Below are 17,555 nucleotides of genomic sequence, written 5' to 3'. Positions count from 1 at the left end.
TATGGGTTACTAAGTCCATAAATTTTGGAGTCTATCTTGTTCCAATATTAGCACCAATGGTGTGCCCTTTGCCATTAATGATTATGTAGGCCTTGTAGTGTTCATAATTGCATCATTAATCGCATAATGGGAATTGAAACACATACTCTTGTACCCAGTTCCCATGATATGAAAGGTAGCAATGTAGAGAGCTAACTATTAAAATAATTTATCTTTATTGTATTTGTGTGGCAGGTGTGGTTAAACTTTAAGAGTGGTACAGTCAGCCACAATTCAGGACACTGATCAAATTATTATTGACCATCACAACTCAAAAAGTTGTACCATCAGCTCAGCACAGAAAGAAACATAAACTTAATGGCCTCCTCACCAAGTTTTTTGAAGGCTAATTGTTCGTGGAAATGCCAGGTTTGGTTACCACAAAAACGAGAAGTCCAAAGACTACTGCATCGCTGTCAATAGAGATCCAACATTGATAACCAGCAGGATCTTCGTTCACGGTTTTTACAGTTAATTTCATTTAATTCCTTTACTTGGTTACCACGTCAACCAGGCACCCTTAACGTTGAGAAGGCATTTTCCATGCCAGGCTAATGTCACCTATTTTACAGACCAGTTTATTTTTAGACACACTTTAGAGCAGTTATTCCCACAAAAATGGAAGCTTCACTTGATCTGTCTATGAACGCATTGGAAGAATAAGATTTTAAAAAAACTATGGTCATTAAAAATAATGGTTAAATTACCATTTATTTTTTAGATCTGTAGGCTTTGCTGGCTGGTGTGTGGGACTTAAATGGTCTTCTTTTATAAATTTGCACCAAAATCGTTCTCAAAATAAAGTGGTCTGTGATAATGACATGACTCAAGTTAAGGATCATGGAAGCTAGTCGCTCAAAGTGTTATGTCCTATAACTTGAACCCCATCAAAATGTATATTAATTTTTAATATTACCTGGTTTCTGTTATAACTTCTTGTTTTAGATGCTAGGAGTATTGTTTCTTGAAACAGGCCAATCTAAGCCTATGTACAAACTAACATTTCTTTTGACACTCAGTTATAAAACACTGAATGAGCTGAGCTTGTTTATTAAAACGGGCAAATTTCACTGGTCCAACATGACCAGAAAAAAGCTGAGTTCTTTCTATGTTTGGTGGTCTACACAAAAAGGTAGTGAATGGGCTTCAAATAACATTACAGGCTAGCAAAATTTTAGAAAATTTCTCCGAGTCTATCATCTTGTATAGCATTATATTATTTCAAATAGTTCACTTCATCTAAGACTCTTCTAAACCCATATTTTATAGTCTTGCAGCATAATAATTTTTAAAGTACCATAGTAGGATTGCAGACAAAACTGCTGCCTTATATTTAGAGTCACCCAAAGTTTTGAAATATTCACCATTCATGACCTTTTGTTTTAGAGGATACAATAAAAGAAAATATTATAATTATTTATCATAAATTTTCTATGGTTAAAGGTGACTAGGTCACTGCAATTACTAGGTAACAGTGCTAGCTAGACTTGCTGTTAAGTCTCACCTCCCGAGTTCTTTTTTTCCTTTTTTACTTTAGGTTTAAAATAGTTTATTACCTAAGTTGCCTTTGTTCTTTTACTCCATCAGGGATGTCACTAAGATTTCAAGTTGCCGGGTAAATACAACACATAGGTGGGGAATCAAACAGCTAGGGGTTTCTTTTGGTTCTATTTTTCTTCTATTTTCCTTTGAAAGTAACCGGGGGGCACATTCACAGTAGCCCGGAAAAAACCCCAGCCCCTGCCTCTTAATGACAGCCCTGGACTCTATACATTTAAGACAAATGACCTTTCATAATATAATTAATAATAAAAAGTACAAATATGTTACTCACACTATATGTTATGTACTACAAAGTGATAACTTCAGTGGCTGCATACATAATGCATGCCAACAACCTGATTGCTGTAGTTATTTCATGTAGTACACTAAGCTGGCACTTTAGCCTTCACAATTAATTGATGATTTTTATTTCTAAGAAGCCAGAATCCTCAATATTAGCTACCGATCTCATCCACTTTTACTAGCTGAAAATTATCAAAAGCTCATCACCCCGGAACCTGAATCACTCCATCTATAAGAATTTTAAGCTATATACTGATACAGATTCATATTTCGTGTGAGAGAAACTCTAAGCCAATCAGGGCAGCAGAGTAGCCCTTCTAGAAAAACAAACGGCAACGGTTGAAGGCAAAGTGTCAGTCGGAGAGAGTTTTAATTTTTAAACCCATAATCACTCTTCTTCTTCTTCCAATAGTGAAGAACTCAGCAGATTTTTGCAGGAAGAGAAATCCAACTAGACAGAGAAGTGGAATGAGCTAGTGTGATAAATATTTCATAGTTGGCAGCAGATGGAGGTCTGAGCTGATGGGCTCCTTACATGATTTAGTTGCCTGCAAACTTTGTATTTATTTATAGTAACATCATGAAAGTACCTTAAGCATTCACATGGTGTCACATAATCAAGAAAGGCATTAGAAAACATCACTAAGAACTATGCAGATTGCACCTGGAGACAAAACTTATAGGTGCAGCAAAATAATGTTTTTTTTTTATGTTATGTTATGAAATAATATTATATACAATTATACAATAATGACATTATGTCGGGTAAAAATAATTATAATGTTAACTTACCAGTAATGGTAATTTATTGTACACTCTACTGAAATGAACATTTTATACCTTGAACTTTTCTTATAATAATTTGTTCTCCTTTTAAATAAATCACGTAACAATAATAATAATTATTGAATAGTTTTAACCTGTTAACTATAAGTAAAAGCCTTCTTCCTTAGATACAGTTGAACCTCTCCTAGACATGACAGTACAAACACTTCTGTGTAAAGGAAAACTATTATCATTAAATGCTTCCAAATTAAGATAATCATAACGGACACAGTCCATGGACACCTATGTATTTTTATGGACACTTGCCTATGTCCCTTCTGTAATGCAGACACTTGGATCTGTCCCTTTGATGTCTATATTAAGGAGGTTTGATTGTTAATTTATGGACACTGGACACCAAGATAAAATATTTATGTTCACTTGGCACTTAATTAACGGCTCTGTGCCTTTGGTGACCAAATTTATGAGGTTAAAATCTGTAAATTTTTTATCATACAAATTTTATCTCCAAGAATAAAACAATTTTAGGAAAAGGGGCTATAATAACTAATTTCTGCTCTTGAAGACTATTAATCTAACTGATATTAGTTACTACAACCACATTTTTCTTTTTCACTTCCCTCGGTCTTAATTAATCCATAATCCATGCTGTCTCCAAGCACAAACGCTCTTTGCTGAGCATGGTTATCTTTAACATGTTTATTTACCAGCTCTGCTAGCATTGTAAATGCTTCTGTCACATTTGTAGCATTCTTTGCACTAGTCTCTATAAATGGCATGTCATTGAGTGCCGCCCATTCAGCTCCACTTTCAGTGGAGACTTGACGTTCTGAATCAAGATCCGTCTTGTTTCCTACCAGTATCATCAATACCCCCTCATTAGCATAAGTTTCTACCTCATTAAGCCATTTGTTGAGGTTGTTAAAAGTTTCTTTTTTTGCTATATCATAGACTATCATGACACCATGAGCTCCCCTGTAGTATGAAGATGTAATTGTTCTGAATCTCTCTTGACCAGCTTGAATAAAAGAAACAGAAAAGATGTTAACTGAGATTTGCCTCTAACATGTTTAATGTTGGAAGTAGTCCTTAGTCTGAAATATTGACTGGTTTCCAATATGACTATACAGGACTGTTAACTCTCCCGGATAATCCAGGAGACTCCAGATTTTGTACCGTTTCTCCTGGTCTCTAGATTAGAGTCTGAAATCTCCCGGATAATAGCCGAAGTTTTGCCATTTCTTGTAGATTTGACTTTCTAAAAATGAAATGTCAAATATTTTGTCTCATTTGAGCTATTTTACTGCTAACATCAACCGTTTCCTCACAAACTCCATTATGCCGTTGTATTAAAATTAATATACGCAATGATGTGATTGGTGGGAAGTAAACCAATTATGTCAATATTATTGTTACAATTCTAAAAACATCTTTTTCGCACATTTTTTTTCACAAATGGCTTCATCTATTATCCCTTCCCCATCAATTCTCAATTTGAAGATGGGGGGGGGAGGGAACAGGCTTGCTACAGATATAGTTGCCACAAGAAACTTCCAAGGGGTTCTGCTCAGGTACAAAATGAAGCAGAGGTGCAAATGAAGCAGAAGTGTTGTAGGTGTAAAAACTCCTATGAGGCCAAAATCAGCCCTAAAAAGTAGACCAATGCCCCAGAACTTGAACCAACAATAGTACACTTATGAATTAACTGCTTCTCGATCTAAAAGCATGAAGTCTCTTAGTCATGTACACATGGCTTTCATCTAAAAATGAAACTGAAAAAAATAGGATCTCTGGGTTATGCTTTTTGTCAACGCTAAAGAAGTCTGCACCAAAGTCTTTTACCCAAGGAAAGACATTGTATGACACTAAATCTGCAAAGACGTCGTAGGAGAGCAATAAGAATCATGTTTACGGCAAAAGTCAAATTCTAGTGGACAATTTCTCAAATATAGAAAAGAAATTTTTTTAAAAGATATAAGTAAATGACAGGTGAAGAAAAAACTAACGTTGGTTTGGTGGTACAAATTGATACAGTGAAACCTGTATTAAGCGGACACCCTCAGGGAATGCTCTAGTGTCCGCTTAATACATGGTGTCTGCCTAATACAGGTTTCGATATATAACGTCATATGAGGTGTCAAATGCCATTCAAATGAACAGTGGAAGCGTTTATAATACTCCCAGAGACTATGACGATAGACGTGTGCATTAATTTCTTTATCAAAGTGAACCAATTGATCATAGTACCATAAACATAGATTGCAACTCACATTTGAAGAAATCAGATGAGTGAAGCAAGCTCTATACAAACAAAACGAAATAGAAAACAATCCTGTACTGTGAAGCTAATCAAATAAGTTCATCAAGTCACGTTTTTTGATGTAAAAATCGAAAAAATTTGTGGGTGGCAATTCGGGGCAATCCTTCTCATTTCCGGGGTCTGGCATGTTGGGTGGTGGAATTTAATTACAAGTGTCCGTTTAATACAGGTTAGCAACAATAAAAATGGCCCTTTTTAGGTTTTTTTAGGTGTCCGCGTCTGCTTAATAGAGGTGTCCGCTTAATAAAGGTTTCATTAAAAGTAAATAAGGGAAATAAATTTGGGGACTTTGGCTACTGTCCGCTTAATAGAGGGTGTCTGCTTAATACGGTGTCTGCTTAATACAGGTTTCACTGTTATTGGTTTTTGCCATAAATGTGACGTCAAACCAGGGAACAGAGGCTTCACACATTCCCATCATCACTATCATACCATACATTTTGAGTCATCCTCTCCCAACACCACTCCTCCCAGGAATCAGCCAATATCAAAGATATGATCTGTGATTAAGCATTCTTAAATTCCCAAAATAAACCATGAGGACTGATCAAAGATTATAACTGCTTACTCAAGGTGCATGCCAATTGTCACTGGTTCATTCAATGCATTATAATATGCCATAACCACCCTTTGTTTATTTGTAATAAAAAAAGAATTGATTTGCGTGCGAATGTTGAATTTTTCGCCCAATATAATTTTTAACTAAGAAGAGTACAAATAAATTAATGTCTTTGATACACGATTCAGGGGAATATTTGCATGGTTAAAAGATCGAGATGCCTCTGCGGAATTTAAACAAAAATTTTATCTCAGTAATCCCTTCGATCGCCTACCTTGGAATAAAAATATTAAATGTTGTCGCTAATTGGAGCAAGTCTAGTTAAATAGATTCGAGCTTAGCATGAAATTACATGTTGACTAAAGCTGCAGCAGCAGCAGTATACTACACAAACACCGTGAACATTTTGTTTACACTTTTACGATGGAAATTTACTGTTTATAACGAAGTCGGCACTTTGAAAAGTGACGTTTCCTAGTACTTTTATCATCTAAAACAATCGCTAGATGCTTAATGCATGCGAAATTGAATATTTCTACAGAAAAGTAGCGATTAGCATTTTTCGTATCCCCACGCTTTCTCTCAGTGGCGTTTGCGTATAATTTATTTCTGCGACAAAGACATAGCAATAAGGTATACTGAAACACTGCTTTTGAAAACTAATCTTTTTCCCCACCGAGGGGAGCCTTGGGGTTCCAATTACAAATGCAAACAGTTTGTTCGCGGGATTTCACGAAAATTATGGTCTAATAATTTTGATTCTGTTTACGAATAGCTGGCAGATTTTCCCAACAAAAATTTGCGATAAAAAGCCCTCGTCTGGTACCTACCAATCGCCATTGCATCGTCATTTTAAATAATGCCGAAAAAAGATTTGTCCATTTCGAATTCGTCTTGAACAACTAGGAAACCATTAATTTTTGAAGAGATCAAACAACGCGAAGAAACAAAAGCGTGGTTTAAGACATGGCCTTGGGGCAACTTGTGTTTCTCACTTGAAGAGGAATTAATGGCTCGCTCGCAATTTTTCCTATTGCGCTCTTACTTATGTCAAATAAACTGACCTGTATCCCAGACTTGTAGACGAATCCTTTTGCCGTTAAGCTTGATAGTTTTAACTTTAAAATCTACGCCAATAGTGTTAAGATAGGCCTCTCTGTGGGCGAAGTCCACGTAACGTAGAAGAAGACATGATTTTCCCACGCCAGAATCCCCGATCATAAGGACTTTGAACAAATAGTCGTACTGCTGTTGCAAGTCGACCTTTAGATCGTCCGAGTCCATGGTGTTGCCTTTAAATTTCAAACGGTCTACAACGTGAAAATCACGAGTACCGTTGTCAGACTAATATTAACAGTTTATCATCTGCGGAACATATCATTCGATCGAACTGCCCAGTTGGACGCGAACAGCACAAACACAAACGTTATTTTCGGTTGTGAATTGTTGCGAATAATTGTAATCGAATCAATCAGCTGTATGATCAAATGTTGTTATTTCTGACCGCTGGGAGACTGGCCCGAAGGAATCAGTAGATAGGGGGTGGATAGGATGACAGAGCACTGGATTCTGAATCGGAAAAGCGTGTGAACAGGCTCTCTGTTTGGGGAAAGGGTGACAAAATCTCCACAAACAGAGAGCCTGTTCACAGGCTGAATAGGAAACAAAAGATAGCTCAAGCAGCTACTTTCGCAGTCCACAAGCTTTTTACAGGTTGGAGGCTCGAGTCCCTAACTTAGTCTTGCGATCGGAACACTATAAACACAGGCGATTCCTTCCATTTTTTAGAAAGCAGGTCTGAATGTGAACTTCAAAGAAACAATATCAGGTTAATCCAGAGATCAGTGATCATTACCTTATATATGGCCTAATAAATGAGAAAGTTACTCATTACAAGCCAAAAACAATCTTGTGTAGAAATCTAAAAACCATCGACCTCGAGCTATTGACAGATGACCTTTCAAACGCTCACTGGCATATGGGTGATATATTTACTGAACTCGACGATAGAATCCATTACTGGAACGGACTGATGAATTACATAATTAATTATCATGCACCAACTAGGAGAAAACGAATGCGAGAAAACGATATCCCGTACATGACATCAGTCTGGAAAAAAGCCATTAGAAAGAAGAGACTGTTTGCGAAGTTATACGCAAAAAATAAAACTGGAGAGATCTTCGAGCTTAAGAATAAATAAGTACAGAAATCTGGCGACGAAACAGCAAAGGAAAGCAATTAAACAATTCTGGAAAATGAAATCGGAAAAGATCAGGGAAAAGCCAAGAGACTTGTTCAACACTTTTCAGCCTTTCATGAGCAAAATATCTGCTAAGAATAATCCCATCACTCTGAACATAGATGGAAATGATACGGAGAATGATACGGTGTGCTGTTGCTAATTATTTTGCGGATTACTTCGCTATAAATGTAGCGCTAGATATCGGAGGGCAACGTGTACATGATTTGCTTGAGGAGGATCACCAATATCACACTAGCATCGAGAAATAGAAAACATCACGATGCAGCCCTAGATTTCAACTTTCGAGCAATTACCGAAACAGATGTGTAGGATGTTATTGAAAATATTAATCCTAGGAAATCGTCTGGTTGGGACTCTCCAACTGTACCCATCCTCCTTAAGAAAACTGCTTCAGCTATTGCACCATCATCCATCCACTGTATTGCTGAGAGCTTCTGGCCCACTAAGTGGAAAATGGGGGATTGGATATCTGTATTAAAAAAGGGAGACAAACAAGCCAAACAAAATTATCGCCCGATTACATACTCCAATTACTTGGCAAAGTGTTTAGAATCTACTGTGTACATCACTTGCCAAAATTTTCGGGCAATAAAATTTCGGACGTTAATTTTCGGACACTTTTTATCTCATTTCGGACATATATCGGACCAAAATTTCGGACACTTTGCTGAAACACGGCGTTAGTAGATTTACGCCTATAAAACCGTATAAAGACTGAACAACATCTGTGAAATTGATAATTTTACTGCACCCTTAAGGTTTTACAGATACACCGTCCGCCGAGAAAATAACACAAATTCTATCAAGTCATAATCTCAAGCAGTGTTTCAACTAGACTTCGCTTCAAAAAGGAAACTAAGGGCTTTGGAGCTTAAAGTGGCTCAATGATCTGCAACAAGATCTTCAAAAGGACCCTTTGGTTCTAGTTCCTTTAAGTGACAGCTTCCACTATTCCTGCCATCTCAAAACCCTTCCTTATCACTTCGGGTTTGTTGGCCATGTTCCACATTAGTAATATCAAGTTTTGTGTACTTTTTCCATCACGGGGTAGCATCTATGCAGTAGTTGAGGATGAAAAGTATAGGCCTTCTCCAATTGCAAAGGGAGGACTTGAGATAGTCCTTCGAGCCACGTTTAAAATTAACGACAGCAAGCGGTCTCTTCTTCATCGTCTGAAAGAACTTACTGAAAAGAACTACGAGCTTCTTTACGAATCAGTTACAGATGAAGAAGAACCACTTGCTAGTGACAATGAAGAGGATCTGTCAATTGTGTTCATGATTGATAATAAAGCAGAAGAGGACTAGCACTGACAATGCCACTGGGCTTGGCTCAAAATATTTAACTTTTTATGTATGCAAAAAGAAATTTATTTGTAAATTGTTTATTTTTTTTTTGTAAGAGCAACAAAAATTTTCCTTTCCAGTCATATAAAGAACGACTAAAGCCTAATCCGAGTTTTAGCTATGTATATCATATATTGGCCTTGAACATGTGTCTCTTGCCTTGAATACATGAGATGGCATCGCCCAAGAAATTACTTCAAGTTTTATACTGTACTGTAAAAATTTCGGGCGGTTTTATTTTCGGACACTTTTTTTGTCCGAAATTAAAATCGTCCGAAATTCTTTGTAAGTAATGTGCTACGATCGTTTCCTCTATTCAAGAATGACAGCCTATAGAAAACATTACATAGCTGCGAGTGAACGTTAATGGGCCTCGTTGAAGACTGGAGGAAAGCCCTTAACAGAAAGGAGAAGGTGTACTTGTTAGCGTTGGACATGAGTAAAGCTTTTGACTCCCTTCACCACTCTTTAACCTTGGCCAACTCAATGCGTATGGTTTCGGCGACAGTTCTCTGGATTTCAGTAATGCGATCCTTCTTTTACGGTCGACTGAAAAGGGTCAAAGTCAGTACAGCCAAAAGTAATTGGAAAGAAATGAAACGAGGCTACCCACAGGGATCATGACTCGGTCCTTTGCTGTGGAATCTCTATCAGAACGACCTATCCTGTCAGGTCAGTAACACCAAGTTAAACAAGTATGCCGACGACCATCTTCTTTATACTATGGGGAGTAATGCCTATAGCATGAAGGCTCGCTTTGAGTCGGAAGCCGCTAATTCCTTGACCTGCAGTTATAACGATAAGTCCTATAAGAGGGTCTCAATGGGGTGGTGGCTTTTACGGTTATCGGCTAAAACTTTGGCTCTTTTACGGCTATTGGTTTATTTTTTTCAGTTACGGTTAACGAAAAAGTTAAAAATCAACTTCTTTTGTTTCAAAAAGTTAAATATTAATTAACCTGTGCGTTTTTGTATCTTTAAATCAAAATAAAGGTCTCCGGATCATCTCCTGATGAAAAAAGCTTTTCTTTTGAAAAATTTTAACATTTGATAGATCATACTTTTCATAAAGTATTCCACTTCTAATATTATTTTACACATAGAAATGTCAATAGTCAATTAAAAAATAATCTTTGTGAAAAAGCAAAAGCAGACACGCGAACGCCCAACTCAAGGCCGGGGCGCGATATTCATTATAACAGAAATGGCCGTTCGAAGACTAGAAAAGGATTATTCGTGTGAGACGGGTTATCCCATTCGATGATTCGCGTCAGATAGGTAATACGTCTTAATTTGGCAATGGAATAGTTTTAATTTTGAATGAACAATCCACCTGACTTTTGACGACAGGATTATCCGTTCCAGATAGCCTGTGTACAGCCGCCCCCTCCCCTCAGAAAAAAAGCGGAGGTAGGGGTGTCTGTGGGGAGGGCGCGACTGTACACAGGCTAGTCTCAGACGGATGATCCATTTCTAGCTCTAGTTAGTGTGAAAACGGCCAATAACAAAATTCCCGTGTCCAGTGTTTTTAATGATAGCGAAGACTGTAAGGAACGACTGTCTGCCGTTGCCTTGTCCGTAGGCCGCATTATTCCGCACGGCTGATGAGTTTCGGGTCACGTGGTCCGCGTTCGCCACCGAAATGCCTTGACCGAGATTGCGTGGGAAGACGCCGTACAGGGACTAGGCATGGCAATACGTTGGCAATGTCTACCGTAGCGTCAGAGAAAAACAGGAAAATGTTGTTTATCAGCAACGTGTTTTACAAACAGTGACATCTCTGCGCGTTGTTTCACTAGTGTTTCGAGGGCACGACGTCCTGAAAATTGCAAATATTAATCCCCAGCAAGAAGCCACACTTTCGCTATGGAAAACGTTAGTTCCCCGAGAAAGCACCGGAAATGGAGCCTAGGTCTTGGTTAGCACCTAAACTAAAGGCGCTTCCGGCCTATAACGTGCATACGGAGTCACAGTAGCCGAGAAAGAGTTTTAGTACCTTCCTTAAAAGTAGCAAATCTAGGAAACACTTTCTTTTACGGTTAACTCTTTTTTACCCTATTTACGGCTAACGGTTAAAATTTTTCAATTTTTACGGCTATCGGCTAAATTTTTGGCCGTTTTACGCCTATCAGTTAACCCCATTGAGACCCTCCTATAACTATCTTACGGTCAGCCCCGATAAATTCCAGTTCCTGATGATGAGGATCAAGCTTCATTAACAATCAATGCGCATGTCATTGAAAGTACTGCGGACATTAGCCTTCTCGGAGTTAACATCGAAGAACATGCACCTTGTATTTAGCAAACACATTAGTGAACTGTGTACAAAAGCTAGCCAGAGAGTGGGCGTCCTCTCAAGATTAAGAAATCTGATCCCTACGGAAACAAAATTGCTTTTATATAAAACCTCGATATTGCCACATTTAACATATTGTCATCTTATATGGCATTTCTGTAAAGCCTCCGACGCCAGAAAAGTTTAAAGAGTGCAAGAGCGGGTCCTTAGGATCGTGTATAACAGACATTCAGTAGAGTACTCTAATCTTCTTAACCGTGCCAATCTACCTAGCCTATAAAATCGGCGTTTACAAGATCTTGCTACCTTAATGTATACGGTTAAATATGGTTTGGTTCCTAGTAATGTCGTTGACATTTTTAGTGTTAAGTCATCTAAATATCACTTAAGAAATATGGATTTTCATTTACCCAGATTTAATAGTGTACGTTACGGGAAACATGCAATAAGGTACTTTGGTTCATACATATGGTCTAGATTGGACAGCAAAATCAAGGATAAACCTACTTTACAATCCTTCAAGTCCAGCATACGGCGTATTAACCTTGTGGATCTTATAAGTGAAAATTGTGGCTCCTGTCTTATTTGTAGTACTTGAGAATTTTAAAAATATTTTAAGCATTTTTCTGTATATTTTAGTGGGGATAACTCCATAATCTTTTAATTATTAAAATTTTTACCTTTTATAAATTTTACTAGATTTTAGAGAATTATAAATTCACCTTATGATGCCTTGTATAAACTAATTTTATATTTTTCCCCATTGTTTTAGTGTCCCCAATTAGCTTTTATAAACTAAAGACATCGAGACTTAAATAAAGTTGTTATGTTATGTTATGTTATCACTTTTTTCGACGTAATCGTTCTACAATTACGAGGCACTTTGAATAAAGAACAAGTATGAACATTATTACTGCAGGGACTTGATTTAGCAAACTTAAAGTGTTTGTAGCAGTGGCGGATCTAGGGTAGGGGGTCCGGGTCCCTACTCGATTGTTAGGCCAAACTGCAGAGGTGGTTTATTTATTTATTTATTTATTTATAAACTTCGCCAAAGTGCCTGAATCACTCACAGAGCAAGCTCCACTACGAGGTCCAGAGAAAAAAGAAAAAGAAAATTAGTAATACAACTAACAAGAATGACAATACTTTACAAACGACAAAAAAGAAAGGGAAATGCAAAAACAGAATAGGGGAGGACATCTATAAAAAATTGACAAGACATACGATCGAGCAAGCTGTTCAATGGCGGACTAGTGTGGCACTTAATACACACACTCTTAAAGGTCTGGGGGGTGTCGACATCATAAACAGACTTAGTGAGATAAAGTAGTAATTATATAAAAAGATTATTCTTGAAGTGCGCTAGTGAACAGTCAGTGTTCCGGAGGTGGGCTGATAAAGTATTCCAGATTCTTGGGGCTCTACAGTAGAAACTGTTCTCAAAGGTGACGGTGTTGGCCCTAATCGTATTCAACAGCGTACCCTTGGAGAAGACAGTGCGCCTGGGTCTAGCGGAATTCATGACTGAAATAAAAGGATCTAGAAAAATCTTAACATTTGAATACCTACACCAAATCTAAAAATTTGTGCCAATGACATAATGGTAGTAACCCAATGTTCAAAAGTCTCTGCTTATAATTAACGTGAGACCGATACAGCATAGACAGAATGAATTTGTTGTGCACCGCTGTATTCTTTCGATGTCAAGGATAAGATTAACAGCTTGAGGAGCCCACACATGCGAGTACTATGCGAGGTTGATACGGTCGGGGTGATACAATCAGGGTACCCACCAACCCCATGCCCCTCTCTCCACTCCGCACCGTTACCGCCTCCACCCATTTGTTGGTTATTTGCGTGTGTCTACGGTGGGACATTTGCCAACAAAGGTGTCTGATCGGGGATGGGGGATTTGTCATTGTTGAGTATCATTTTTTCCACTTAAACAAGACAAATCTGACAATTTATTTCAAATTCATTGCAAAAATTCCATGGGCTTCCATGACATGGCTGAGCCCCCACAAGAACTGTCAAGCTATCTGAAGAAATTGTCTTGATGTTAAAAATTTGCTTTCTGTTGCTTAGTTTTTAGACCAATCTAAGGTTAGTCTTCTTATTCCATAACAATCGAGCTGTTCCAGTAATAGTATTTCATAATTAACCCTGTCAAACGCTTTCTCAATATCCCAAAAAACCCTATAGTGAATTTTTTGCTATCTGTGGTTTGTAAAATATGAGTTACAAGCTCCAATGTTGCTAAAATTGCCCAGTCGAATGCTTCTAAAGCTATATAATTCATTGACTATGGAAGACTACAGTATTTGCTTGGTGCCTATCAAGGTACTTCACTAATTTCTTCTACATAGGCTTCTCTAATGTTTTATTAACGCATGGAAGGACTAAAATTCAGTAGACAATTATTTGTTCCTTATTATTTGCTTTAAATGTTGAAGTAATTAGTGCTGGTATTGAACCATTAAGAAACGATTGATTGAAAATATAAGTTAAAGGCTTAACTATGTGATAGGATATTTTCCGTAAGATTTTTGGTGATATTCCATCATGCCCACAGGATATATTTTCTTCTAATGTACTTATTGCATTTTCAACCTCATTTTCTGGCGGAACTGCCCCCCCCCCCCCCCCACTTTTCTAGAGAAAAAATGTTTTTGTTTAAGTATAGTTTAATTATAAGGTACATGCTGTAAGCACTAGAAGTACCTGTCATTTTACACTTTATCCAGGTTGAGTTTTTCCAGAGAAACATTGATCTCATTGAGAATGTTGAAAGTACCATTTCCGAGCCTCTAGATTTCAAAATGTCCTGGCGGGAGGATGCCCTCAAACCTCCACCCAACAAACTCTTGTCTCCAGGGCGAGTGTTCAAGCCACACCACCCCCCCCCCCCCCCCAGTTGAAATTGCGCCCCGCCGTCCCTGATCTTGTTCTTGGCTTACTTTTGTTAGTTATGCTGTTTTGTCATTTGGAACACTGGTAAGTGATTAGAAAGATCCAGAGGCTGAGTATAGTTTACATAATATTATCTATGAGAGTTGCACTTGATTTTGATATTCTAGTAGTTGGCCGTGTGATATTAATGCGAAAAAAGAAGATGAGAACATTTGATTTATGATTAACAGATGAATTTTTAGATATTAGATTTTAGAATTTTTTTAACTTCAAATATTAGATTTTAGAATTTTTAATTTTTCTTACTTGGATGCAACTGTACTTTGCACTTGCTACTACTTAACATTTCTATGGAACATCTGGAATGTCTTTTTATCCGATAAATAAAGACTTATTATCATCATGATCATCATGATCATTATTATTATTATTATCATTATTATTATTATTATTATTATTATTATTATTATTATTATTATTCATTGCCACTGTTATTAAAGAAAAATATCTGAACTTGGTCAACGAAATGAGTAGAAATTATAGATGTGTGAGATTTGTAAATCTCTTGGCGTTTTCTCCGATGAATGCTCCACGTTCTTAGACATGATGAATGACATTGGCATTAACAAAAAGCAGCAATGTTATATAATCAAGAAAATGATAAATATAGCCATTAGAGCAACATATTACATCTTTTGCTGTAGAAATAGGAACTGGGATAGCCCAGACTTAATGCATTTTTGATATATATATATATATATATATATATATTTGGCTTTTGTTTTGTTTTGCTTGTTTGTTTTTGTTTGTTTGTTTTTTTTCTTGTTAATAATCCAATCTCAAGCAGCATTTGTAAATTGCCTATACGTAGCGAGATTTACAATTGTACATTCAAAAACACAAATAAAGTTTCCATTATTATTATTATTATTAACATTTTGGTTTTCTTCGGATTTATGAAGATCAATGATAAAGATCCCCCATGAAGAAACACTTTTTGTTTTGTGAATCCACTTTATTTAATAATTCATTATCATCCAATGGATGTTAACTATTACTCAGTGCAGTGATTACTTAATAGAATACAAGCTGGATTTATACGTTGCATTTTCCTCCGTCTTTCAGTGTTTAACCAGGAAGGAAAAACTTTACATTTCCTGGCATTCAGATTGGTGATAAATTAGCCAAACCACCATTCTTTGTCGCTAATTCTCTGCCTTGACATCGAAACTATATTTTAGAGTTTTTGCAATTCCGTGTCAAATCCTATGTTTCTGGCTACAAATAGCGGTATTTTTCTAAAATGACTAGAAATATAATAGTCAATAAATAAATAAATATGAAGTTAACAAATAAACAAGTAAATATTAGATAAATAGGTCAAATAAATATTAAACAGCATAAATTATAGATCATTAGTATATTTGACATATGCTATGTCAAATATATATTTTCTGGCCATCGCTTTATAAGGCACCAGCAGAGGTAATGTCTCGTTACGGCTTGGAACGTACCTAGATATCATTGAGAACGCTTTGAGTGGAGGAGGAGGAACAGGAGATTTGAAGGAGTTAAATATAGACTTTTAAAATGGTACGAGAATTATCAATCGCCACATTAATGTTCTCATTAATCGCTGTAACTTATACATAAAACTACTGAAAATGGTGCCATTTGTTAGCAAGTATTCAATTCGGTTGTGCTTTGTCTGTCATAAAACAACTGTTGGAATATCAGTGAATATTTGCAACTTTGACTTAATCTTTCCTTCTTGGAAAATTTTAATCACAAAAGTTTCAGTACTACATCCTCCCTCACACCTTCTTTGTCTCTAAAAGGAGTCCTAACTGGACCTGGATGGGGCGCGGCACCTTTTTATCAAACTAGATCAGTGCAACCTCCACGTGTATCAATCTTAAATGTTATCCAAAGAATAGTTACAGTTAGTTCAGTTACCGGCCAAATGGAATCTATAATTAGTTCTTATTTTAAATTGTCTCGATATAAATTCAATATATAATTCAATGCTTTATGACAGTAAATAACATAGATAAATTAGATTTACATTATTTCTGTTCGTTTGTTTGTTTCATGTCACTGTCTTGAGAAACGCGCGACAAGTACAAGAGGATCGGACCTTCTGACTCACTAGATCCCATTTCTCTTTACCATCAGCACCGCATTGCCCGGTCTTCTTCAACACTTTGACATCAAAACTCTCCTGAACGCATTCACCTTGGTTACCGTTAAGACAAAGGTTGTCCGTCTTATCGCAAATAACTTCGTTCAGATGACGCGGGAAATAATCTGCAGACAGTGTGGTAACCGCTGACCGCTCAGTGCACAGGTAGTACAGGTTGTTGTCTCGGTCGAGCGAGCCTCGCTTTACCGTTCTTGTGTAATTTGTTTGTGGATAAGTGCTGGTTTTTCTCTTGTTGCGGAAGAGCTGGCTGCCGATCTTGTCATTTGTCGTAGACACGGTAGACTTTTGATGAACTAGTAGCGGGAAGTTTTCAGCTTCTTGCACTGTGATCGCTTGGTATCGCTTCTGATAGCCACCAAACTTTTCCAGTTTTGTTAGAAGATCTCTTCTTGTCCTAGGTTGACATACAATGTACATAGCGTCTAGCAAATTTAGGAATGTTGCGGTTAACATCACAACAGAAACAAGCTGCCGGCAAATCATTTTCTGTAGAAAAAAGTAGTGACATTAAATTGTGTAATTAGCGAGTTTTCCTACCGAAGACTTATCTTTAAATAAACTTGTTATTATTTTATTGACTGATTGATCCCTGGTTTCATGTATAATAAGTATTTATTTCGTGCTAATTATCCAGTCTTCCGAGTCCTTACTGGATCGCAGTTTGAATATGAGGCCCAGAACCTTTTTACATTTTTCTGTTATTTTATGGAGTGGATGCACACGAAAATACAAAAAAAATTACCGCCCGAACGAGATGGTTTTTAAATCCATGAGGTTTTAAAGTAAGAAAATAATTCTTGACTTTTTATGAAGAAAGAACTTGAAAGTAATGGGACAGTTGTGGTTTGATATAAGACAAGATGGGCGACCAAAACGTAGCTTGCTGGTCAGTTATCTTGCCATAGGCTTTAACTTTTGTTCCAGTTATCCGGTTTAATTCGTTGTTTTCTGAAAAATTTTGGAATTCAAGCAAGTTAATCTGC

At 37.0% G+C, this 17,555-nt stretch overlaps 2 protein-coding genes across 2 annotated transcripts; both read right to left on the bottom strand.

Moving 5' to 3' along the window:
• Window positions 1-196: 196 nt before the first annotated feature.
• On the bottom strand, window positions 197-7,044 carry LOC140933934 (uncharacterized). The gene is made up of 2 exons (XM_073383606.1): window positions 6,614-7,044; window positions 197-3,688 (listed from the first exon to the last, which is right to left on the bottom strand). The coding sequence occupies exons 1-2, from the start codon at window positions 6,831-6,833 to the stop codon at window positions 3,255-3,257; spliced, it is 654 nt and encodes a 217-aa protein (XP_073239707.1). The 5' UTR covers window positions 6,834-7,044; the 3' UTR covers window positions 197-3,254.
• A 9,414-nt stretch (window positions 7,045-16,458) lies between these two features.
• On the bottom strand, window positions 16,459-16,989 carry LOC140934815 (uncharacterized skeletal organic matrix protein 8-like). Its single transcript, XM_073384378.1, has one exon. The coding sequence runs from the start codon at window positions 16,987-16,989 to the stop codon at window positions 16,459-16,461; it is 531 nt and encodes a 176-aa protein (XP_073240479.1).
• Window positions 16,990-17,555: the final 566 nt, after the last annotated feature.

This window comes from Porites lutea, chromosome 4 (assembly GCF_958299795.1).
Source record: "Porites lutea chromosome 4, jaPorLute2.1, whole genome shotgun sequence".
In the NCBI taxonomy this organism is placed as follows: Eukaryota; Metazoa; Cnidaria; class Anthozoa; order Scleractinia; family Poritidae; genus Porites; species Porites lutea.
Note: the sequence above shows the minus strand (reverse complement) of the source record. Positions and strands in the feature narration are given on the sequence as shown.

Bases quoted from the DNA above. Each gene is read 5' to 3' on its own strand.
- LOC140934815 (XM_073384378.1), bottom strand. From the start codon at position 16,989: ATGTACATTGTATGTCAACCTAGGACAAGAAGAGATCTTCTAACAAAA.
- LOC140933934 (XM_073383606.1), bottom strand. From the start codon at position 6,833: ATGGACTCGGACGATCTAAAGGTCGACTTGCAACAGCAGTACGACTAT. The intron at 3,689-6,613 runs GTCAGTTTATTT...CTTTTATTCAAG, and splicing joins TCTACAAGTCTGGGATACAG to CTGGTCAAGAGAGATTCAGA.